General features: G+C 44.2%; 1 protein-coding gene across 2 annotated transcripts in view; it reads left to right on the plus strand.

Annotated features, from left to right (window-relative positions):
• The window catches only part of RAI14 (retinoic acid induced 14), a 277,999-nt gene that overhangs the window by 137,136 nt on the left and 119,803 nt on the right, over positions 1 to 21,060 (plus strand). For both annotated transcript variants that reach the window (XM_073620881.1, XM_073620891.1), the window contains exon 3: positions 18,170 to 18,300. In XM_073620881.1, the coding sequence (XP_073476982.1) occupies positions 18,170 to 18,300 (131 nt within the window). The remainder of the gene's footprint in view (positions 1 to 18,169; positions 18,301 to 21,060) is intronic.

Raw genomic sequence — 21,060 nt, forward strand, 5'->3', positions numbered from 1 at the left:
TGACCTGTGCCCCATACAGCGTGACCTGTGCCCAATACAGCGTGACCTGTGCCCCATACAGCGTGACCTGTGCCCCATACAGCGTGACCTGTGCCACATACAGCGTGACCTGTGCCCCATACAGCGTGACCTGTGCCACATACAGCGTGACCTGTGCCACATACAGCGTGACCTGTGCCCCATACAGCGTGACCTGTGCCCCATACAGCGTGACCTGTGCCACATACAGCGTGACCTGTGCCCCATACAGCGTGACCTGTGCCCCATACAGCGTGACCTGTGCCCCATACAGCGTGACCTGTGCCCCATACAGCGTGACCTGTGCCCAATACAGCGTGACCTGTGCCCCATACAGCGTGACCTGTGCCCCATACAGCGTGACCTGTGCCCCATACAGCGTGACCTGTGCCCAATGCAGTGTGACCTGTGCCCCATACAGCGTGACCTGTGCCCCATACAGCGTGACCTGTGCCCCATACAGCGTGACCTGTGCCCCATACAGCGTGACCTGTGCCCCATACAGCGTGACCTGTGCCCCATACAGCGTGACCTGTGCCCAATGCAGCGTGACCTGTGCCCCATACAGCGTGACCTGTGCCCATACAGCGTGACCTGTGCCCAATGCAGCGTGACCTGTGCCCAATGCAGCGTGACCTGTGCCCCATACAGCGTGACCTGTGCCCCATACAGCGTGACCTGTGCCCCATACAGCGTGACCTGTGCCCCATACAGCGTGACCTGTGCCACATACAGCGTGACCTGTGCCCCATACAGCGTGACCTGTGCCTCATACAGCGTGACCTGTGCCCCATACAGCGTGACCTGTGCCCCATACAGCGTGACCTGTGCCCCATACAGCGTGACCTGTGCCCCATACAGCGTGACCTGTGCCCCATACAGCGTGACCTGTGCCCCATACAGCGTGACCTGTGCCCCATACAGCGTGACCTGTGCCCCATACAGCGTGACCTGTGCCCCATACAGCGTGACCTGTGCCCCATACAGCGTGACCTGTGCCCCATACAGCGTGACCTGTGCCACATACAGCGTGACCTGTGCCACATACAGCGTGACCTGTGCCACATACAGCGTGACCTGTGCCCCATACAGCGTGACCTGTGCCCCATACAGCGTGACCTGTGCCCCATACAGCGTGACCTGTGCCCCATACAGCGTGACCTGTGCCCCATACAGCGTGACCTGTGCCCCATACAGCGTGACCTGTGCCCAATACAGCGTGACCTGTGCCCCATACAGCGTGACCTGTGCCCAATACAGCGTGACCTGTGCCCCATACAGCGTGACCTGTGCCCCATACAGCGTGACCTGTGCCCAATGCAGCGTGACCTGTGCCCCATACAGCGTGACCTGTGCCCAATACAGCCTGGCCTGCCTGTGCCCCATACAGCCCCACCTATGCAGAGGAAGAGGCAAGCCACCCGGATCAGCAGAGAGCGGGATTGCCCGATGTAATAGCTTTCATTTGAATTTCCCATCTTCCCGGGGCTCATCGTCACATAGCCCCACCTCTTGGCCTGACGCCTTTGACGTCACATGTCCCGCATTGGATCGGCGTTCTGTCTATCAAAGGCACCGGGCCAAGAGGTGGAGCTATGTGACGTGAGCCCCGGGAACACTGGAAGTTCTAATGAAAGCTCTTACATCGGGCAATTCAGCTCTCTGCTGATACGGTCAGGTCGCCTCTTCCTTTCCTCTCTCTTCCCCTGGCTGGAAGACTGTGCTGGCGGTTCTCTTATCCTCACTGGGCCCCACTCGGCTGCGGGCCCCATAGCGCCCGCATGGGTCGCTATGGTGGTAGTTACGCCCCTGTGCCCCGTACACACGATCAGAAATTCTGCCAGCAAAAGTCAGATGTGAGATTTTGGTCAGAAATTCCGACCGTGTGTATGCTCCATCGGACTTTTGCTGGCAGAATTCCAGCCAGCAAAAGATTGCGAGCAGGTTCTCTATTTTTCGTTCGGAAAACGTTCCTATCCGAAAATGCGTTCATCTGTATGCAATCACGCACGCTCAGAAACAATTCGACGCAAGCTCTGAAGCATTGAACTTAATTTTCTTGGCTGGTCGTAGTGTTGTACGTCACCGCGTTCTTGACGGTCGAAACTTCAGAGAACTTTTGTGTGACCGTGTGTATGCAAGGCAAGCTTGAGCGGAATTCCGTCCAAAAATCCATCCAAGTTTTTTCTGACGGAATTTCTGATCGTGTGTACGGGGCATCGGGCTCTAATCATGTGCTTGAAAAAAAATTAAAAATCCTCATAGAAAGCTATGAGTTCGATGCCCCACATGCAAACTATACGAAGCATTCTCTGATTGGATGAGGTGAAGAGGTGGGGACAGTGATATCGCGATTTCCACCTCATCCATTTAGAGCAGTGTTTTTCAACTTCTTTTCCGTCAAGGCACCCTTTAGAATTTCACACAATCCTGGGGCACACCAGTCTCAGGGCTCATTCACACAAAAAGATGCGGCCAAGCACGAACGCTTTTTTGCGTGTTCCCGCATGTTGCGTTTTTTTTATTATGCTTCTTTACGCAAAAAGGTGCTGGTATGATTTTAAAATTGAGCCCCACCAAAATGATACTACGGTACTATGCATTTTAGTAGGCACAATGCATGCAATTGGTGGCTGTGTGGGGGGGGCCATTAGGAATTAATGACACCCACACAACTGCAAAAGGCAATGCATTTTTGTGTGGTGTGGGAAAATGCATAATTTCATGCGCGTTACCGCACTGAACCTGGTGTGAAAAAGCCCTTAAATGTAGTTTGCAAGGCAGATTTAAGTGGTCAGTAGATTGTAAATTCCCCCAATCCCCCTGTAAGCACAAATCACCCACTCAAATCACCCCCCCCCTTCAAAATCCCTCCCTCCGAGTACAAATCCCCCCTCTCCAATACCAAATCCCCCCAGCACAAATCTCCCCTCCTAGCACAAATCGCCCCCCCTTCAAACCCCCCCTCCAATACTAAATCCCCCCCAGCACAAATCTCCCCTCCTAGCACAAATCGCCCCCCCTTCAAACCCCCCCTCCAATACTAAATCCCCCCCAGCACAAATCTCCCCTCCTAGCACAAATCGCCCCCCCCTTCAAACCCCCCCTCCAATACTAAATCCCCCCCAGCACAAATCTCCCCTCCTAGCACAAATCGCCCCCCCCTTCAAACCCCCCCTCCAATACTAAATCCCCCCAGCACAAATCTCCCCTCCTAGCACAAATCGCGCCCCCTTCAAAATCCCCCTCTCCAATACTAAATCCCCTCCCCAGCACAAATCTCCCCTCCTAGCACAAATCGCCCCCCTTCAAACCCCCTCTCCAATACTAAATCCCCCCAGCACAAATCTCCCCTCCTAGCACAAATCGCGCCCCCTTCAAAATCCCCCTCTCCAATACTAAATCCCCCCCAGCACAAATTTCCCCTCCTAGCACAATCCCCCCCCCCAGCACAAATCTCCCCTCCTAGCACAATCCCCCCCCAGCACAAATCTCCCCTCCTAGCACAAATCGCCCCCCCCCTTCAAACCCCCCCTCCAATACTAAATCCCCCCAGCACAAATCTTCCCTCCTAGCACAAATCGCGCCCCCTTCAAAATCCCCCTCTCCAATACTAAATCCCCCCCAGCACAAATCTCCCCTCCTAGCACAATCCCCCCCCCCCCAGCACAAATCTCCCCTCCTAGCACAATCCCCCCCCAGCACAAATCTCCCCTCCTAGCACAAATCGCGCCCCCTTCAAAATCCCCCTCTCCAATACTAAATCCCCCCCAGCACAAATCTCCCCTCCTAGCACAATCCCCCCCCCCAGCACAAATCTCCCCTCCTAGCACAAATTCCCCTCCAAAAGTCCCTCTCCTAGCACAAATCCCCCCTTCTAAAGCCCCCTCTTTGCCCTTGCCACAGCTAAATTACACACAGCCCGGTACTGACAAATATAGATTTCCACTTTTTACGTCTGTGTACAAAGGAGCAGGAGAGATCACATCCAGCATCCTCCCGTCTCTCTCCTCCTCTATGTTGTTCTCTGTACATTTGCTGGCAAAACTGAAAGCTGTGCAAGCCGCCCAACCTGCCCTCAGCAACCGATGAAGTCATCAGGCATATGGCAGACCGGCTTCTGATCAGCGCCCTCAGCCAATGGCTGAGAGCAGTGACCGGAGTATTCTGACAGGGGGGCCCTCCCCCTGTCAGAACACAATAGCTCAGCAGGGGAGGTAGCTGTACTAACATTGGATAGTTAGTACAGCAGCCCTGATGTGAGCTGTTGGGTTTGAAAGGAAAAAAAAACTAGTAGTGTGTTCTAGGCTTAGGTCTAATTCATCGTTACCTGCTTTGGTATGAACTGTGCTAAATGCGGTTATTTATTAATGTGGTGAGTATTTGACCTGCCTGGTGGGGGTCATCAAGCAGCCATTCTGGAATTCTTGCGGAATTCGTCTGTACACTTGTAATTCAGGTGATCAGTGCCACAGAATACCACCTCCCCCTCGCTTGTTCCTGTGTGTCGGGTATTAATTATTATTGAAAACGTGTTTGCCAATGTGAACTCTGAGATAAAATCCCGCATATATGTGAGGAATGTCAAATATTCAAGGACTAGACAAGTTTCTCACCAGTCTCATCAATGAAGAGTGACTGGTCACCTGAAAAAAGTTTGCAGGTCACAAGTAGAAGTTTATTGCACAAATTCACCCAAAGAGATCATTTGCCTTTCATCATCCAGAACCTTGGTATCCTATCGGAGATAAATCATGCCAGGACTGTTCTGAAGTTTAATTTTCAACGAGATTGGTAATTATCTGTTGTCCCAACATCTACCATTGAGGCAGGGTGAGTATTTCCTCTCACGTTGTGTCCTCTAGAGCTGGTAGAAGATGTGCTTCCTGATGCAGTGGCCCAACAGAAATGGTGCAGGGGTGCAAACTGGGCATCGTGGCATTGTTTCCCAATGTATGTAGTCATAGGAATGTCTGGGAGAAGAAGGGTCTTTTGAAAAATATGAATGGTCGTAGGGTGCAAAGGGTTGTGTTTCAGTGCAGCACATGGAACACAGCATCCTTCATATGAAATGTAGGCCATTATCTTTTGGTTTGGTCATATCACATGCATTACTTTCAAACAAGAGATTGATGCTGAGAATTCCTCTGCGGCTGGCAACACTTATTGATCTTACTGCTTAACTGTTGGTCACATGCCATCCCTGTCCTTTGAGGATGGGTGCCATAATAAAGAATCTGTAGGGCAAACCCATACCTTATTACTGTGCTTGCAAAGTCTAATGACTATTATGTGTTAATGAACCATATGTGTTAAAGTAATAAGGAGAGCAAACTGTAATCCTTAAAGTGACATTTATTGGTACATTAGAGTGACAATAAAACAATAAAGCTGACGCGTTTCGGCAATAGCCTTAGTCATAGCTACGACTAAGGCTATTGCCGAAACGCGTCAGATTTATTGTTTAATCCTTGAAGTGACGTTTATTGGTACATCAGAGTGACAATAAAACAATAAAGCTGACGCGTTTCGGCAATAGCCTTAGTCGTAGCTACGACTAAGGCTATTGCCGAAACACGTCAGCTTTATTGTTTTATTGTCACTCTGATGTACCAATAAACGTCACTTCAAGGATTACAGTTTTGCCGGCTCTCCTTATTACTGTTGCATTGGAGTGTGTTGGGACACATCGAGCCTCGGCACCTGTGAGTGGACCTGGTGTATTGATTAAGTTGTCCCTGCAGAGAGCGCTGTTACCTTCCTTCTTTTCCATGTTAAAGTAAAGTATCCGATGAGTATCTGATACTTATTTTAATAAAGAAAACTCTGGTTTATTGAATAAAGGGATTGAGGAAGTGAATAGGTAGATTTTAAAGTGGTTGTAAACCCTTACAGACCACTTTGACCTACAGGTAAGCCTAGATTAAGGCTTACCTGTAGGTTCAAGAAATATCTCCTAAACCTACACGGCTTAGGAGATATTTGCAAAAAGACTGGCACGCACCGTAGACAGTGGCGCGCAGGCGCACTGAGCATGCCGCTGCTGACGAAGATATGCCGTTAGTGGCAGCTCCCGTGCGCATGCGAGGGAGTGACGTCATCGCGGCTCCGGCCAATCACAGCGCCGAAGCCACGATACCCGGAAAGAAGATGGACGCTCCGTAGCAGAGGGGACAGCGGTGACATCGCAGGCTCCTGTGTCAGGTAAGTGACACATAATGGGCTACTATGCAATGCATTTTTATAATCAGGATCCCCCGAATTACCAGGACCTTCCTGGATCATTTTCCCATTGAAACAGAGGTCATTTAAAAGCTTCTGATGTCCTCTTGTAAACCACTGCAATTCCAACTCTTATCCATAGTGCTAGACATACACAAGCCCTGCTATTCAAATATGGATACCGTTGTATTTTATGGTCCCGGAGTTGCTGGAGAAATGAGGTATTAGGGCAAAGGTATAGCTATAAATTTTCAGAAAATCTGGTGAAGGTTTGAAAATGTCAGAATACAGTATTTCTTCAGACATTAGGCTGGTAGTAACTCAAGAGTCTCTTGTTAACCCCACCGATGCTTGGTAATTGACGGCAGGGACCCTCAAGATCACATCATATATCGGTAACTCTGAGACATTGGTGAGGAGTGCAACATGGAGAACACATTTGTGCAAACATGATTTGAGCTATTGAGAAGAACAAAATGTAGTTCTCAGTCAGAGTATCAAGTTTTATATTCATCGTAGGAGTCATAATTTGTTGAGCAATTTCTGAGCAGAGGTGGAACATTTAGGCGCTCAAAGACATTTACGGTTTGTTTGTTATACCTCCTAGAGAAGAGGGTCTGTTCCTTCCTGTTGGATGTAGTCTACATATGAATGCCCCTAGTGATGCTCCCACTGGAGGTATTTGAGGTACCATCAGCTAGGAGGAGACCACAGTACAGAATCCAGACACCTTGGAGGGCTTGTGTTTCCTAGTAAGCTAGAGGCACCTAGGGCTGTGGCCTAGCAATGGCAAGCCTTGGCGTAGGGTCCTCCTTCTTCACTTGCTGCCACTTTAACCACTAAGATGAGCACTGGGCATCACATTTGTTTCAAGCCCTTGGCTATTAGTGCTCAAAAACTGTTATTTGTTTTAGGCTATGCAATATGCTAAGAGAATAAACTTGGCCTAGCCATTAGAGTTATGCCCCGTACACACAGTCGGATTTTCCGACGGAAAATGTGTGATAGGACCTTGTTGTCGGAAATTCCGACCGTGTGTAGGCTCCATCACACATTTTCCATCGGATTTTCTGACACACAAAGTTTGAGAGCAGGCTATAAAATTTTCCGACAACAAAATCCGTTGTCGGAATTTCCGATCGTGTGTGCACAAATCTGACCCACAAAGTGCCACGCATTCTCAGAATAAATAAAGGGATGAAAGCTATTGGCTACTGCCCCGTTTATAGTCCCAACGTACGTGTTTTACGTCACCGCGTTCAGAATGATCGGATTTTCCGACAACTTTGTTTGACCGAGTGTATGCAAGACAAGTTTGAGCCAACATCCGTCGGAAAAAATCCTAGGATTTTGTTGTCGGAATGTCCGATCAATGTCCAACTGTGTGTACGGGGCATTAGTGTTAACCTATAGTCCTTGATTTGTTGTGTTTATAGTTAGCTGTGACCAAGTCATGGTGTTCAAAATAGAAATAGATCACATTTACCCCAGGGCCTGGGTGTCTTCTATACATAGCTGGTTATATTTGATTTCATTCCTTCTATATTGTCTCATTTCTTGTGGATAAAGTGATTTGGATAAACCCTTCAGCATGCTCACAGAAGTGACCTCTTGGCTCGTTTATGTTTATTTAGTATTTTGTGGCTTTGTAGCTGTGTACAGTAACCTGGATATTCCAATAAGAGTTATTACATGGTGTGTGAATAGTTATGTGCTTACATATGACTTATAAAAATGTGTCCTTCTATGGACATTTAAAACATTGAGAGGAGAACGACTAATGTTTGCTACTTTTAAAGTACCTGCATTTAGAGGCAAACAGCTCTACATTTGAGATTGCCCTAATTAATTTGATCCATTGACATACATACATGGTCAAGTCAAGCTTCAAGATCAAGGCGATGCACTGCCGTGTTAAATTGCCCTTCATAAACTGGGACACAGACTTACTCGGGGCAACCTTGCTGCCAAATTACACAACGGTTTTCCTTTTCAGCTTTTCTATTTGGGCATCATTGCTGTTCTGCTGTTTTACATATAGTAACCTGCTCTCGATTTGGCTAAAATCATTCATTTATTGCCACTGAAACTCCTAATAAAGTTCTCCGAGGATGAATAAAAGTCTTGGGCATGGTCGGGCGGGTCTTGCAAATCTTATGCCGCGTACACACGCGCGGACTTTACGGCAGACTTTGCCCAGCGGACTTTTCGACGGACTTTCGAAATGAACGGACTTGTCTACACACGATCAACCAAAGTCCGATGGATTCGTACGTGATGACGTACGATCGGACTAAAACAAGGAAGTTAATAGCCAGTAGCCAATAGCTGCCCTAGCGTCGGTTTTTGTCCGTCGAACTAGCATACAGACGAGCAGACTTTTTGACCGGACTCGAGTTCGATGGATAGATTTAAAACATGTTTCAAATCTAAGTCAGTCCAACTTTTGAGAAAACAAAGTCCGCTGAAGCCCACACACGATCGAATTGTCCGACGAAATCCAGTCCGCCGGGCAAAGTCTGCCGTAAAGTCCGCTCGTGTGTACGCGGCACTACTTTCTCTAAAAAATGCACTTGTGGGCTTTTAAAGAAAGAGGAGTCTTCCTTTTACACATATCATTCTTCATCGGTGCCATGTGATGGAATTTAACCTCGAAAATACTCAACAGACCCCCAAGCAACAGAAAACAGTCAAGGACTACCCCATGCACCATAGAAGCAAATTAAGAAGAGACTGCTTCTTGGCAGTTCAAATAGGTCACCTTATGAACCCTCTCAAGCTTCAACCAGATTAGAGACAAAGGTGGCATGGACAATGTCCTCACTTTTAATTTTATATTAGATAAATGCTGACTTCAAAGCCTATCTCCGGACAAAATGTAGGTTTTAACCACTCCACACTCTTTTTTGAGTTGTTCTAATCTCTTGCCACCCTAAGCACATTATTGCAGAATGTTAACCAAGAAGACATTGCTTAGAGTCCTACTCCCTGCTGCTGTCAGGAACCCTCGGGAACTGTCATCCCGCATTGGAGAAAATGTTTTCTGGTATAAGAGCAGTCACAGCGGGAGACACCCCACCTTTTCTCTGGTGACCTCTCAGAGTAAGTTGAACTCATAGTGACCCTTGTGGTGGTATTGATTAGCATGGATGTATTGGGGTTGATTTACTAAAAGCGAGAAGGCTGTTCTCTCTGCAAGAGAATTTTCCCCAGAGTTTAGTAATTGTGGAAAAATTTCTCGGTTCAATAAGGCTGGATTCACACCTATGCATTTTTTGTGCTTTTTGCATTTTACAGATTTGCACTACAGATCGTGTTCCATAGGAAACCATGTTATATGGACTCTAGTGCAAATCTGCAAAATGCAAAAAGCACTAAAACTGCATAGGTGGGAATCCAGCCTAAATTGTTATTGAAAGTTTATTGCACAAAGTGCAGCAGGAGGGGTCACAATGCCCCTATACTGGTACCAAATATACAAAAAAAAACACACAAGACTACAATAGTCCATATGTAGAGGAGTCGCATTGGAAAGGACGGCAGGTCAGACCTGGTGGCAATCCAGATTCAGCATGAGCTGAAGAAAGGCACTGAGAAGCCCGTACTATGTCAAAGCACGATTCGGCATGAGCTGAAGATCAAAGCCCCCGCAGCGGTGTGCCGGGACCGCTGCGGGTGCTTTGATCTAAGGTAAGTATATCATAATGAGCTAGTATGCTATGCATACTAGCTCATTATGCCTTTGTCTTGCAGGGTTTTTTTCTGCCTGGGTTTACAACCACTTTAATGGCATCCCAGTCTTAGTCCGTAGGGTTCAATATTGAGTCGGCCCACCCTGATATAACAGCTTCAACTCTTCTGGGAAGGCTGTCCACAAGGTTTAGGAGTGTGTCTATGGGAATGTTTGACCATTCTTCCAGAGGCGCATTTGTGAGGTCAGGCACTGATGTTGGATGAGAAGGCCTGGATCGCAGTCTCTGCTCTAATTCATCCCAAAGGTGTTCTATCGGATTGAGGTCAGGACTCTGTGCAGGCCGGTCAAGTTCCTCCACCCCAAACTTTTTTATCCATGTCTTTATGGACCTTGTTTTGTGTACTGGTCCAAATCATTTGGTGGGGGGGATTTCACTGTGGGGATGGTGTTCTTTGGGTGATTTGATGTGTTGGGTTTGCGCCAGACATATCGTTTTCTTTGATGGCCAAAAAGTTCAATTTTAGTCTCATCAGACCAGAGCACCTTCCTCCATACATTTTGGGTTGTCTTCCACAGGCCTTTTCGCAAACTCAAAACGTGCCAATTTGTTTTTTGCTGAAAAGTAATGGCTTTCTTCTGGCCACTCTGCCACAAAGCCCAACTCTATGGAGTGTACGGCTTATTGTCATCCTATGTACAGATACTCCAGTCTCTGCTGTGGAACTCTGCAGCTCCTCCAGGGTTACCTTAGGTCTCTGTGCTGCCTCTCTGATTAATGCCCTCCTTGCCCGGTCAGTGAGTTTTGGTGTGCGTCCGTCTCTTGGCAGGTTTGTTGTTGTGCCATGTTCTTTCCATTTGGATTATGATAGATTTGATGGTGCTCCTAGGGATCATCAAAGATTTGGATATTTTTTTATAACCTAACCCTGACTTGTACTTCTCAACAACATTGTCCCTTACTTGTTTGGAAAGTTCCTTGGTCTTCATGGCAGTGTTTGGTTAGTGGTGCCTCTTGCTTAGGTGTTGCAGCCTCTGGGGCCTTTCAAAAAGGTGTGTATATGTAATGACAGATCATGTGACACTTAGATTGCACACAGGTGGACATCATTTCACAAATGATGTGACTTCTGAAGGTAATTGGTTGCACCAGAGCTTTTTATGGGCTTCATAACAAAGGAGATGAATACATACGCACATGCCAATTAACAGTTTTTTTATTTCCGAAAAACAGTTTTATGTATATATTTTTCTAGTTTTACTTCACCAACTTAGACTATTGTGTTCTGATCCATCACATATAATTCAGATTAAAAAAACAAAGTGATCCTATACAATGAAGAAATGACAAACGCATTGCGAACTTTCTCGTATCCCTCGTCGTTCATGGAAAGTTCAGACTCGTGTTTCCATATGTTGCCATAATTCATTGTGGAATCCCAGCGATCCCCCTGTGGAATTATGTAAACAGACCGCGGCATAGGAGCTGTGCCATAATTAAATTCTAACTGGAACAACACAAGGATATATTGCACAAAGACACATCACTATGGGGGTCCTGCAGTATCTCAACCATAATTCCACAACCCCGAGGAGTCCCACAGCTCCCACCTACATTTACAGAGCCACCCCTGTAAAGGAATTGTGTAGTAAGATAAAAGTGCAATAATTCTCATGACTCTCATAACAACTTAATATTCTAACTTCACATTAAAAATGATTAAAATGTCGTTTCCAGTTGTCCAGAATCATATATTGTCAATAAATTCAGTAAAGAATGCTAATCCTTAAAAACTGTGAGCACTATAATGTTCATAGTTTTAATGGTACTAGGGCCGGGTTCCCACTGCTGCGATGGCAGACATTGCATGTGATGAGCACCGCACTGCTGTACAAATCACATGTGATGTCTGTGCAATGCGAATTCAGCCGAATTTGCATCGTATTCGGACCAAACTCGTGCAGGACCCTTTTTTTGGTCCGCACCAGAAACGGATAACATGGGTGTTCACACCCATGCGATCCGATTCCTGTCCGAATTGACAATTCGCACTGCGATATGCGAACTAATCTGGGTGTGTCATTAACTTTGTACTGACACTCCCAGCACTTCGCATAGTGCAGTGTGAACTGCCGGCGGGAGACATGCGATGCGGGAACCGTACTGGATTCGCAGGATTTCCGCATTGCTGCAGTGTGGACCGAGCCTTATTGTTTGCCTCTCCCATGTAGTAAGTCAAAAAGCTCAAAGCCGAACTCTAAGCAGATATAAGACACAAAATAATGCAGTTCTGTATTTATTATATATTCATTAATGAGTATTACCATATATACTCGAGTATAAGCCGAGTTTTTCAGCACATTTTTTTGTGCTGAAAGTGCCCCCCTCGACTTATACTCGAGTCAAGCACTTTTCTGGTGCAAAGAATGACATTTCCCAAACCGACTTTGGGGCCCCGTATCTCAAGGCCACTTAGTGCTAGGAACCCCAAATTTGGTGTGCAAACCCAGTGGAACTAGCACTACAACATATCCAGCTGGGGTTCCTAGCATCAAGTGGCCCCAAGATATGGGGCCCCAAAACCAGTTCGGAAAATGTCATTCTCTGCTGCAGAAAAGTGCTTGACATTTTCTGAACCGACTTTGGGGCCCCGTATCTCGGGGCCACTTGGTGCTAGGAACCCCAGTTGGATATGTTGTAGTGCTAGTTCCACTGGGTTTGCACACCAAATTTGGGGCTCCTAGCACTAGGTGGCCCCGGGATACGGGGCCCCAAAGTCCGTCAACTGTGTTTATCTGCAGCAATGGGCACAGTGAGGCTGCAAATGGGCACAGTGAGGCTGCAAATGGGCACAGTGAGGCTGCAAATGGGCACAGTGAGGCTGCAAATGGGCAATGTTGACCCTCTTTTCCACTTACAGTAGCTGCGCATTTCTCACCCTCGTCTTATACTCGAGTCAATACGTTTTCCCAGTTTTTTGTGGTAAAATTAGGTGCCTTGGCTTATATTCGGGTCAACTTATACTCGAGTATATACGGTAATCTAAGCAATAATCTTTGCTATTTTTTTTTTCATACAAGTAGATAACTGAATTAGACTTGGTATCAGTCTTTTGCAGTCCCCTGTGCTGCAGAGATTAGCGTGGGGGAGGAAGAAGCAGCACAAGTAGCCAGTAAGATTATGTTCTAATAAGCAGCATGCTAATAGGTGGAGAATAGACATGTGCTCAACGATAAAAATTTGCTTAAAGCGGGGTTCCACTCAAATTTTTAACTTAATCTTACCCCCTTCAGTTAATTGCATAGATGTTCAAATACTGCACGAAAATTTTTTTTATCGCTGTAATTACCTTTATATTGTACTTTATTGTAGCACTTCCTGTCTCTCCTCCCATGGGAGTAGGCGTGTTTATTGCCTTTCCACAGCACCGCACTGTCTCCTGGGAGCTTAGTGTCAGGCTTCCCAAGATTCAGTGCGGGAACAATGATCATGCTTGTGAACAAGCTGTGAATGAACAGCATTCACCGCATCCAGGAAATCAGTGCTTGTGGGCTTCACATGCCCACAAGCAAGATGGAAACAGCCAGCATCACATTTTTAAAGTTATTCTTCAGTACAAAAACAGACAGAGGCGGAAATATTACACCCAAACTGTATTATTTTGGGATTAGCAAAGTGTCTCAATGACCTAAGAAAAAAAAAAAAGATTGGTCGCTGGACTCCCACTTTAATTTTGATCCCTTTTTTACATAAATTTGTTTAGTTAAGTTATTCGTTTAACCACTTAAGCCCCGGACCATTTGGCTGCCCAAAGACCAGAGCACTTTTTGCGATTCGACACTGCGTTGCTTTAACTGACAATTGCGCTGTTGTGCGACGTGGCTCCCAAACAAATTTTTTTTCTTTTTTCCCCACAAATAGAGCTTTCTTTTGGTGGTATTTGATCACCTCTGCGTTTTTTATTTTTGTGCTATAAACAAAAAAAAGCGTCAATTTTTTTTTTTTTTTTTTTTCCACATCAGTAAACAGTGTTTGGAGGGCTAAATCAGTTTGATGTTCATTAACTGTCGCCTTCTCGTATTCACATCATAGTGGATTATACTTTTTCTCATTGCTTTTTATATCGTCATAATGACCAACGGATTCCATTACGCCTCTTTACCAACAAGTCCTCTGTCCCTTCCATCTCGTAAGCCCCACCAACTAGGACTCGATAACCAAAGGGACCCATCCTTTTCCAACTCAGTTTAGAGAAAGAGGGGACCAGTAAGAAGGAAGAAAAAGGACAAAAACACCAACAAAAAATACAAGAAGAGAGGTTTGTAAAAATGAACTTGTGGGCTCCCCGTGCCCATCTTCTACTGACCCAGCCTGTATTGTGTACCAAATTACCTATGCCCTAATACCCCGATCCCCCCCCCCCCCACCTACTCAAAGCGTCAATTTAAAAAAAAAACTTTTTTTACTTTGTGCTATAATAAATATCCCCAAAAAATAAATAAAAAAACTTTTTTTTTCCTCAGTTTAGGCCGATAAGTATTCTTCTACATATTTTTGGTAAAAAAAAATCACAATAAGCGTTTATTGATTGGTTTGCACAAAAGTTATAGCGTCTACAAAATAGGGATAGTTTTATGGCATTTTTATTAATATTTTTTTTTTTTTACTAGTAATGGTGGAGATCAGTGATTTTTATCGTGACTGCGACATTATGGCGGACAGATCGGACACTTTTGCCGTGATTTGGGACCATTCACATTTATACAGCGACCAGTGCAATTAAAAATGCATTGATTACTGTGTAAATGTGACTGGCAGTGAAGGGGTTAACCACTAGGTGGTGCTGTAGGGGTAAAGTGTGTCCTAGGGAGTGATTCTAACTGGGGGGGGGCTGTGTGTGACACGACACTAATCATCGCTCCCGATTACAGGTTGTTTGTTGGTTGGTTACATCAATATTTTCTTGTCCTTCCTCTTGCGTGCGCCCGCAAACCGCTTCTTAAAGGGCAATGCACGGGTACGTTAATCTGCCTGCACCTGCCCTTCTGCCGACGTATATCGGCGTGAGCCGGTTGGCAAGCGGTTAATTTGTGTTCGGAATTAATTTTGTTTATTCTAATTCCATTTGAATTCGGATCGAATTTCATTCAAAATCAAATTTAATCTATTCGAAATTCTAATTTTGGAAGATGGTTATACTCTTTTTATTCCATTCTATTCTATTGTTTTTTTCTATTCTTTTCTTTTCTATTCTATTATATTATTTTCTATTCTATTCATATTTATTCTATTCAAAATTTGGAAAATGGTTATATTGATCTTTTTATTCTATTTTTTTTAAATATTTTATTCTATTCTTTTATTTTCTAAGCTATTTTATTTTCCATTCTATTCTTTTCATTTTCTATTTGAAATTAAAATTTCGGAAGATGGTTATATTGTTTCTATTCCATTCTGTTCTTTTATTTTCTAATCTATTATTTTCTATTCTGTTAACATGTATTATATTAGAATTTTGGGAAATGGTTATTTTCTTTCTATTTTATTTATTTATTTATTTTTTTATTCTATTCTTTTATTTTCTGTTCTATTCTTTTCTAATTTGAATTTATTCTATTTGAATTTCGGAAGAAGGTTATATTCTTTCTATTTTATTCTATTCTGTTTTTTTCTATTCTATTCTTTTCTATTCTATTCGAACTCAAATGTATTCTATTTGAAATTCGAATTTCAGAAAATGGTTATATTCTTTCTATTTTATTCTATTCTATTCTTTTTATTCTATTCTATTCCTTTATTTTCTCTTCTGTTTTATTTTCTACTCAATTTTGATCTGTTTTACCCTATTTTGGTCTTTTCTTTTATTTTCTATTTTATTCCTTTATTTTCTATTCTATTTTTTTCAATTCTTTTATTTTGTATTCTGTTCTGTTTTATTTTATTATACTCTATTCTATTATTTTCTATTCTATTATTTATTTACTATTCTATTTTATTTTCTTCGGAAATTCAAATTTGATTAGGAAACGATTCGAATCCAATTCAAGAATGATTCTAATTCGAATTTCATCCATTTTGTTATTTCAAATTTGTTTCAATTTGTAACTATTGTAATTGTATTGTAATAGCAAGAAAAAAAAAATTGTCCGACTTTCAATTCAGAACGAAACAAACTGCACATGTCTGGTGGAGAAAGCAAAGTGATGGAGATATGAGCTTATCACTGTGTTGCTTCTCCTTCACTGTCCAATCACAGGTTAGAGGTGGGCCGTGACAACCTGGGCTCATTGGAAGTAGATAAAATTATGCTGACCATCGTACAACCTAGAAGACTGAAGATAATTAAATCTGTTATTATGTAGATTACATAATCTTATCTTTTGTCATTTCGTTGAACAAATTTGCTCGCAATGACAATAAATCTTTATCTAATCTATCTATCTATCTATCTATCTATCTATCTATCTATCTATCTATCTATCTATCTATCTATCTATCTATCTATCTATCTATCTATCTATCTATCTCTGCGTATCTAGCATAAGAAGGACACTCTATTTGCTATGAAATGTGTTGTCTATATATTCCTGCGAATGAATAAAATATCCCTGCTCAAGATCCGAATACAACTTTGGAAATGATGTAATGTGTTGTATTGTAATGTATTCTTTCATTTCTGAGCATGCATGGTTTTGGGCTTTGTACTGATTAAACGAAAATCGTTTGTTCTGGTATTGTACGAGGAAATGGTGTTTTTTCCTTCGGAAATTTTTACATTAACTGTTGTGATCGGCTCTCGAAAGCTGTGCACTAACGGTCAGATTATTGTTTGATCGCTTTGAAAGTGGTATTTTTCGTCCGATTTTCTGATTGGGTGTACTAGGCATTGGTGCGCCAGACTACCTTTACCTTGTTCATCTACAACTGACCTTACAGACACATAGGGGTTGATTTACTAACGACAATCAAGTGGTTCACTTTGCAAGGGAAAGTTGCACTTTGTAAGAGAATTTTCCCTACAGCTTAGTGAATGAGGGCAAAGTCTGCTGACTTCCATCATCCAATCATATGTAAGCAAAAATGCTGCAGTTTAATTTCCTTGCATGTGATTGGGTATTCGCTGCAAAGTGAAACTTCTCCACATTCACTAAGCTCTTGGGAAATTGCCCCTGAAGAGTGCAACTTTCCTTACAATGTGAACAGCCTATTTGCCGTTAGTAAATCAACCCTAATGCCACGTACACACGAGCGGACTTTTCGGCCGGACTGGTCCGACGAACCGAGTCCGGCGGACAATTCGACCGTGTGTGGGCTTCATCGGACCTTCAGCGGACTTTTTCGGTCGAAAATCTGACGGACTTTAGATTTGAAACATGTTTCAAATCTTTACGTCAGAACTCCGCCTGACCCAGTTCCTATCGAAAAGTCCGCTCGTCTGTATGCTAGTCCAACTGACGAAAACCGACGCTAGGGCAGCTATACGAATCCGTCGGACTTTGGTGTGATCGTGTGTAGGCAAGTCCGTTCGTTAGGAAAGTCCGTCAGAAATCCGCCAAAAGTCCATCGGATAGTCCGACGGACCAGTCCGGTCAAAAAGTCCGCTCGTGTGTACGCGGCATTAGGAGTGCAGTTTTTACATATGAATCTGTGAAAGCCTTGGATGATTTTCTTTGAAATAGAAGTCCTATTTATGTAGTCAATGTGTGGCTAGCACCACCTGCTCTATATTTAGGGCAATTGGGCAAATCATTATCCATCATCAGAAGGCAAATATTTTCAGCTCACAGGATATTGGTTCCTTCCAGTACACTTTGCTCAGATTCTACAATTCCGTTACCTTGGAGCCGTCTTGAAACTGATTAAAGAGTTTCTCTTAATTGGTCTTAATGGTCAGCTCTCTTTGTCAGCAAATACCAGGCCTATCTCAGGAGACATTCTAAGTTACTAGTGCGTAGGAGTTTTTACATTCTGTTTCTGGAGCTGCGGCCTTCAGTGCATTATGTACGAGCAGTAATGTTACTTTGATGCAGGGTCAAGCTCCGTGCATTGCACAGGTCTGCTCAGAGCTCGGTATAGCTGCCTTCTAGATCAGAGATGGATTTTCTAAGCTCGGATTTTCCCTTTGTTTTAGGGGTTTGCATGAGGTTCCAGGTATTTTGAGGGTTATACATATCACAACAGGAACTGGATTGTGGCCAGCTACATTTATTATTATGTTTTCTCTTTTTTTTTTGTAGACTAACGAATGGAACAAATACGATGAACGTCTGCTACAAGCCGTGGATCATGGGGAAACGGACAAAGTGTCTGCTCTTCTGGGGAAGAAAGGGGTGGTGGCCACCAAGTTGGACTTAGAAGGAAAAACAGCGTAAGTCACAGATCTACCATTCTGAAACCTGCAAAATATAGCAAAGCCAAAGTCCTGTACTGGAGGATAGTGTTGCCTGATACATTTTTCAGTATAACTATCATCACATGCAGTCTTTCCCAACCTTTTCAACTCAGAGGAACACTGGAAATAGCTTCCCCGTCTCAGGGAACTCCTGTTAAAAATGACTATAGTAGTCAGTGGGAAGAATGCTTGTTACGTTTGTGGGAAGATTTACCTCCTTACAAATCAATCGTATCAGTGGAAACTTGTTTGAAAGGCAAAAATTGCTCAGGGAAGCCCTATTAACCTCTGGAGGAACCCTAGGGTTCCATGTAACTGTGGTTAGGAAACCCTGATCCCATGTATGAGGCAGAACAGTAACATTGGGAGAACTTGGGAATCTTCAATTGACATTTGTGGAAATTTGTTAAGATAATGTAATTTCTTTTTAGTGACTCCCCAAAAATAAGCCAGCGCTGCACTAGAATATTGATGGAGATGTCTTAATGCTTTGAGAAATGGAAGTACTTGTGGCAGGAGTTAGGAATATCTCTCATGTATGATTATTCATAGGAATATTAGCATATATTCCATATGTAGTTGGCTTTAAAATGATTCTATTGCTTAAAAAAAAATCTAAAAAAAGATGTGTATTAAAGAAGAATACTTACCTCCCCAGATGGGCAGCAGTGCCTTGCTTCACTTTAGTAGCCATGGCTTCCAACAGCATCTTCAATCCGACACATTTCTGGGTGTGTTGGATGCCTGACCACCCCCTGTGTGCTTTGGTTCCTCACACAAGCCATTACTTTACAACTGTACCCTGTAGTGACTAAAGGGGTGCTGAATGGAACCACAAAAGTGTGGCAGGCATCCAAAATACCCAGAAGCGTAAGATGTTGAAAATTCTGTTGGAAGACATAGCTCCTAAGGAAAGTTAAGCAAGGACTTACTGCACACTAGAGAGGAAATTATTAAGAGACTTCATTGGTAGGTAATGTTTTTTTTTAATTCTCAAGCAATAGGGTTGCCTTTACTTATGGGCAAAACAAGTTATAGGTTTCACCCTGTTGACCTACTTTGTCATGTTGGGGAGATTTCTCCTCACTTCCTGTGCCAGAGTCAAATGTCCTCAAGGGGAAATCCCCTTAGATATTTGTCATTGAGGGAGTGACAATGGTTCTAACCCTTCAACTCTCTGTCCAAAGCTAATCAAAAATGTTTTGGCACACATGTACTTCAACCACTTCCCGTCCTTCCCGCATACCCATACGTCCTTGGATGGGAAGGGTGATATCTCAGTCATCGCTGCAGCAATGATCGGGGTATAATTTTTTTAGATCCAACGCTTCCCTAAAAAGTAAAAGTAATCAGAGCGCACCTCATCCCCCACTTCCCTCCACCTCTGCCGCCGCCTTTACTGGTCTCTCCCATCTCATCAGGGAGCTCAGGAAGGATGCGACCAGTTGGATCCGATGCTGTACATTGAGTGAGAGGATCTGACGTTGGTGCTTTTTCTCTTTGATGTCAGAAACTGGAAACTACGAGGATTTCGTCATTTTTGGTTTTGGTTTGAAGTAAACAAGCCGTTACCGTCTTGTGAAAGCATCTGATCAAACTGATCTTGGTTTGACCAGATGCTTTGGAGGGCAGAGGAGAAATACAGGATCTAATAGACCCAAGATATAGACCCCAGATCTCTCCATAAAGCGGACCGGTCATGGCCCATACTACTACAAGGGATGTTGTACGTCCCTTGTGATAGCAATAAAGTTGATTAAAAAAAAGGTACAGTGTAAAAAAAAAAATCTATTCAAATCAATAATAAAAAACAAATGTAAAGTACCCCGTCCCCGTGTGCTCACGCGGAAATGCGAACGTGCACATAGGTCTTGCATGCATGTTTAAACTGTGATCGCACCACATATGTGAGGTATTGCCACGAGTGTCAGAGTGAGAGCAATAATTCTAGCACCAGACCTGTAATTCTAAACTGGTAACCTGTAAAGGCTTTGAAATTGTTGCTTATGAAGATTTTTTGGTACTGGAGTTAAAGTATGACATGTTAGGTATCTATTTACTTGGTGTAACATCATCTTTTATGTTGTACCAAACTATTGGGTACTATATTGTGTTTTTGAGCATTAAAATTAATTAAAGTGTGTTTTTTAAAACAAATTTACTTTGAAAAACTGTAGCGCAAATACCGTGTGACATACAAAAGCGCAACACCAACCCTTTTATCCTCTAGGGCACAGGTGGCAAACACAAGGCCCGCGGGCCGAATCCGGCCCGCCAGGCCTCGTCATGTGGCCCTCTGCCAGGTATCGCAGGCAACGAGAAAACATCCCCCCCCCTCGGCGCGGCCGGTCAGTCTCCATGAGAACAAGTAAACAACTCCCCCTCCGTGCTGTCTCTGCCTCCACCCCCGCCTCCCTGAGCTTTGTCTCAGCCAAAGATGCCGCTCTGTCTCCGCCTCCGCCCTGTCTCCGCCTCCGCCTCCACCCTGTCTCCGCCTCCACCCGCGCCTCCCTCAGCTTTGTCTCAGCCAACGATGCCGCTCTGTCTCCGCCTCCGCCCTGTCTTCGCCTCCCTCAGCTTTTCCTCAGCCAACGATGCCACCCTGTCTCCGCCTCCGCCACTGCCCTGTACCCGCCTCCACCCCGCCTCTGCTCTCTCGCCTCCCCAGTCCCTCCAGCGACGCCGGCTTTTTGCATAGTGGCATTTTTAGTGCATACTGGCATTCTTTGCATAGTG

Source organism: Aquarana catesbeiana, linkage group LG01, assembly GCF_042186555.1.
Source record: "Aquarana catesbeiana isolate 2022-GZ linkage group LG01, ASM4218655v1, whole genome shotgun sequence".
In the NCBI taxonomy this organism is placed as follows: Eukaryota; Metazoa; Chordata; class Amphibia; order Anura; family Ranidae; genus Aquarana; species Aquarana catesbeiana.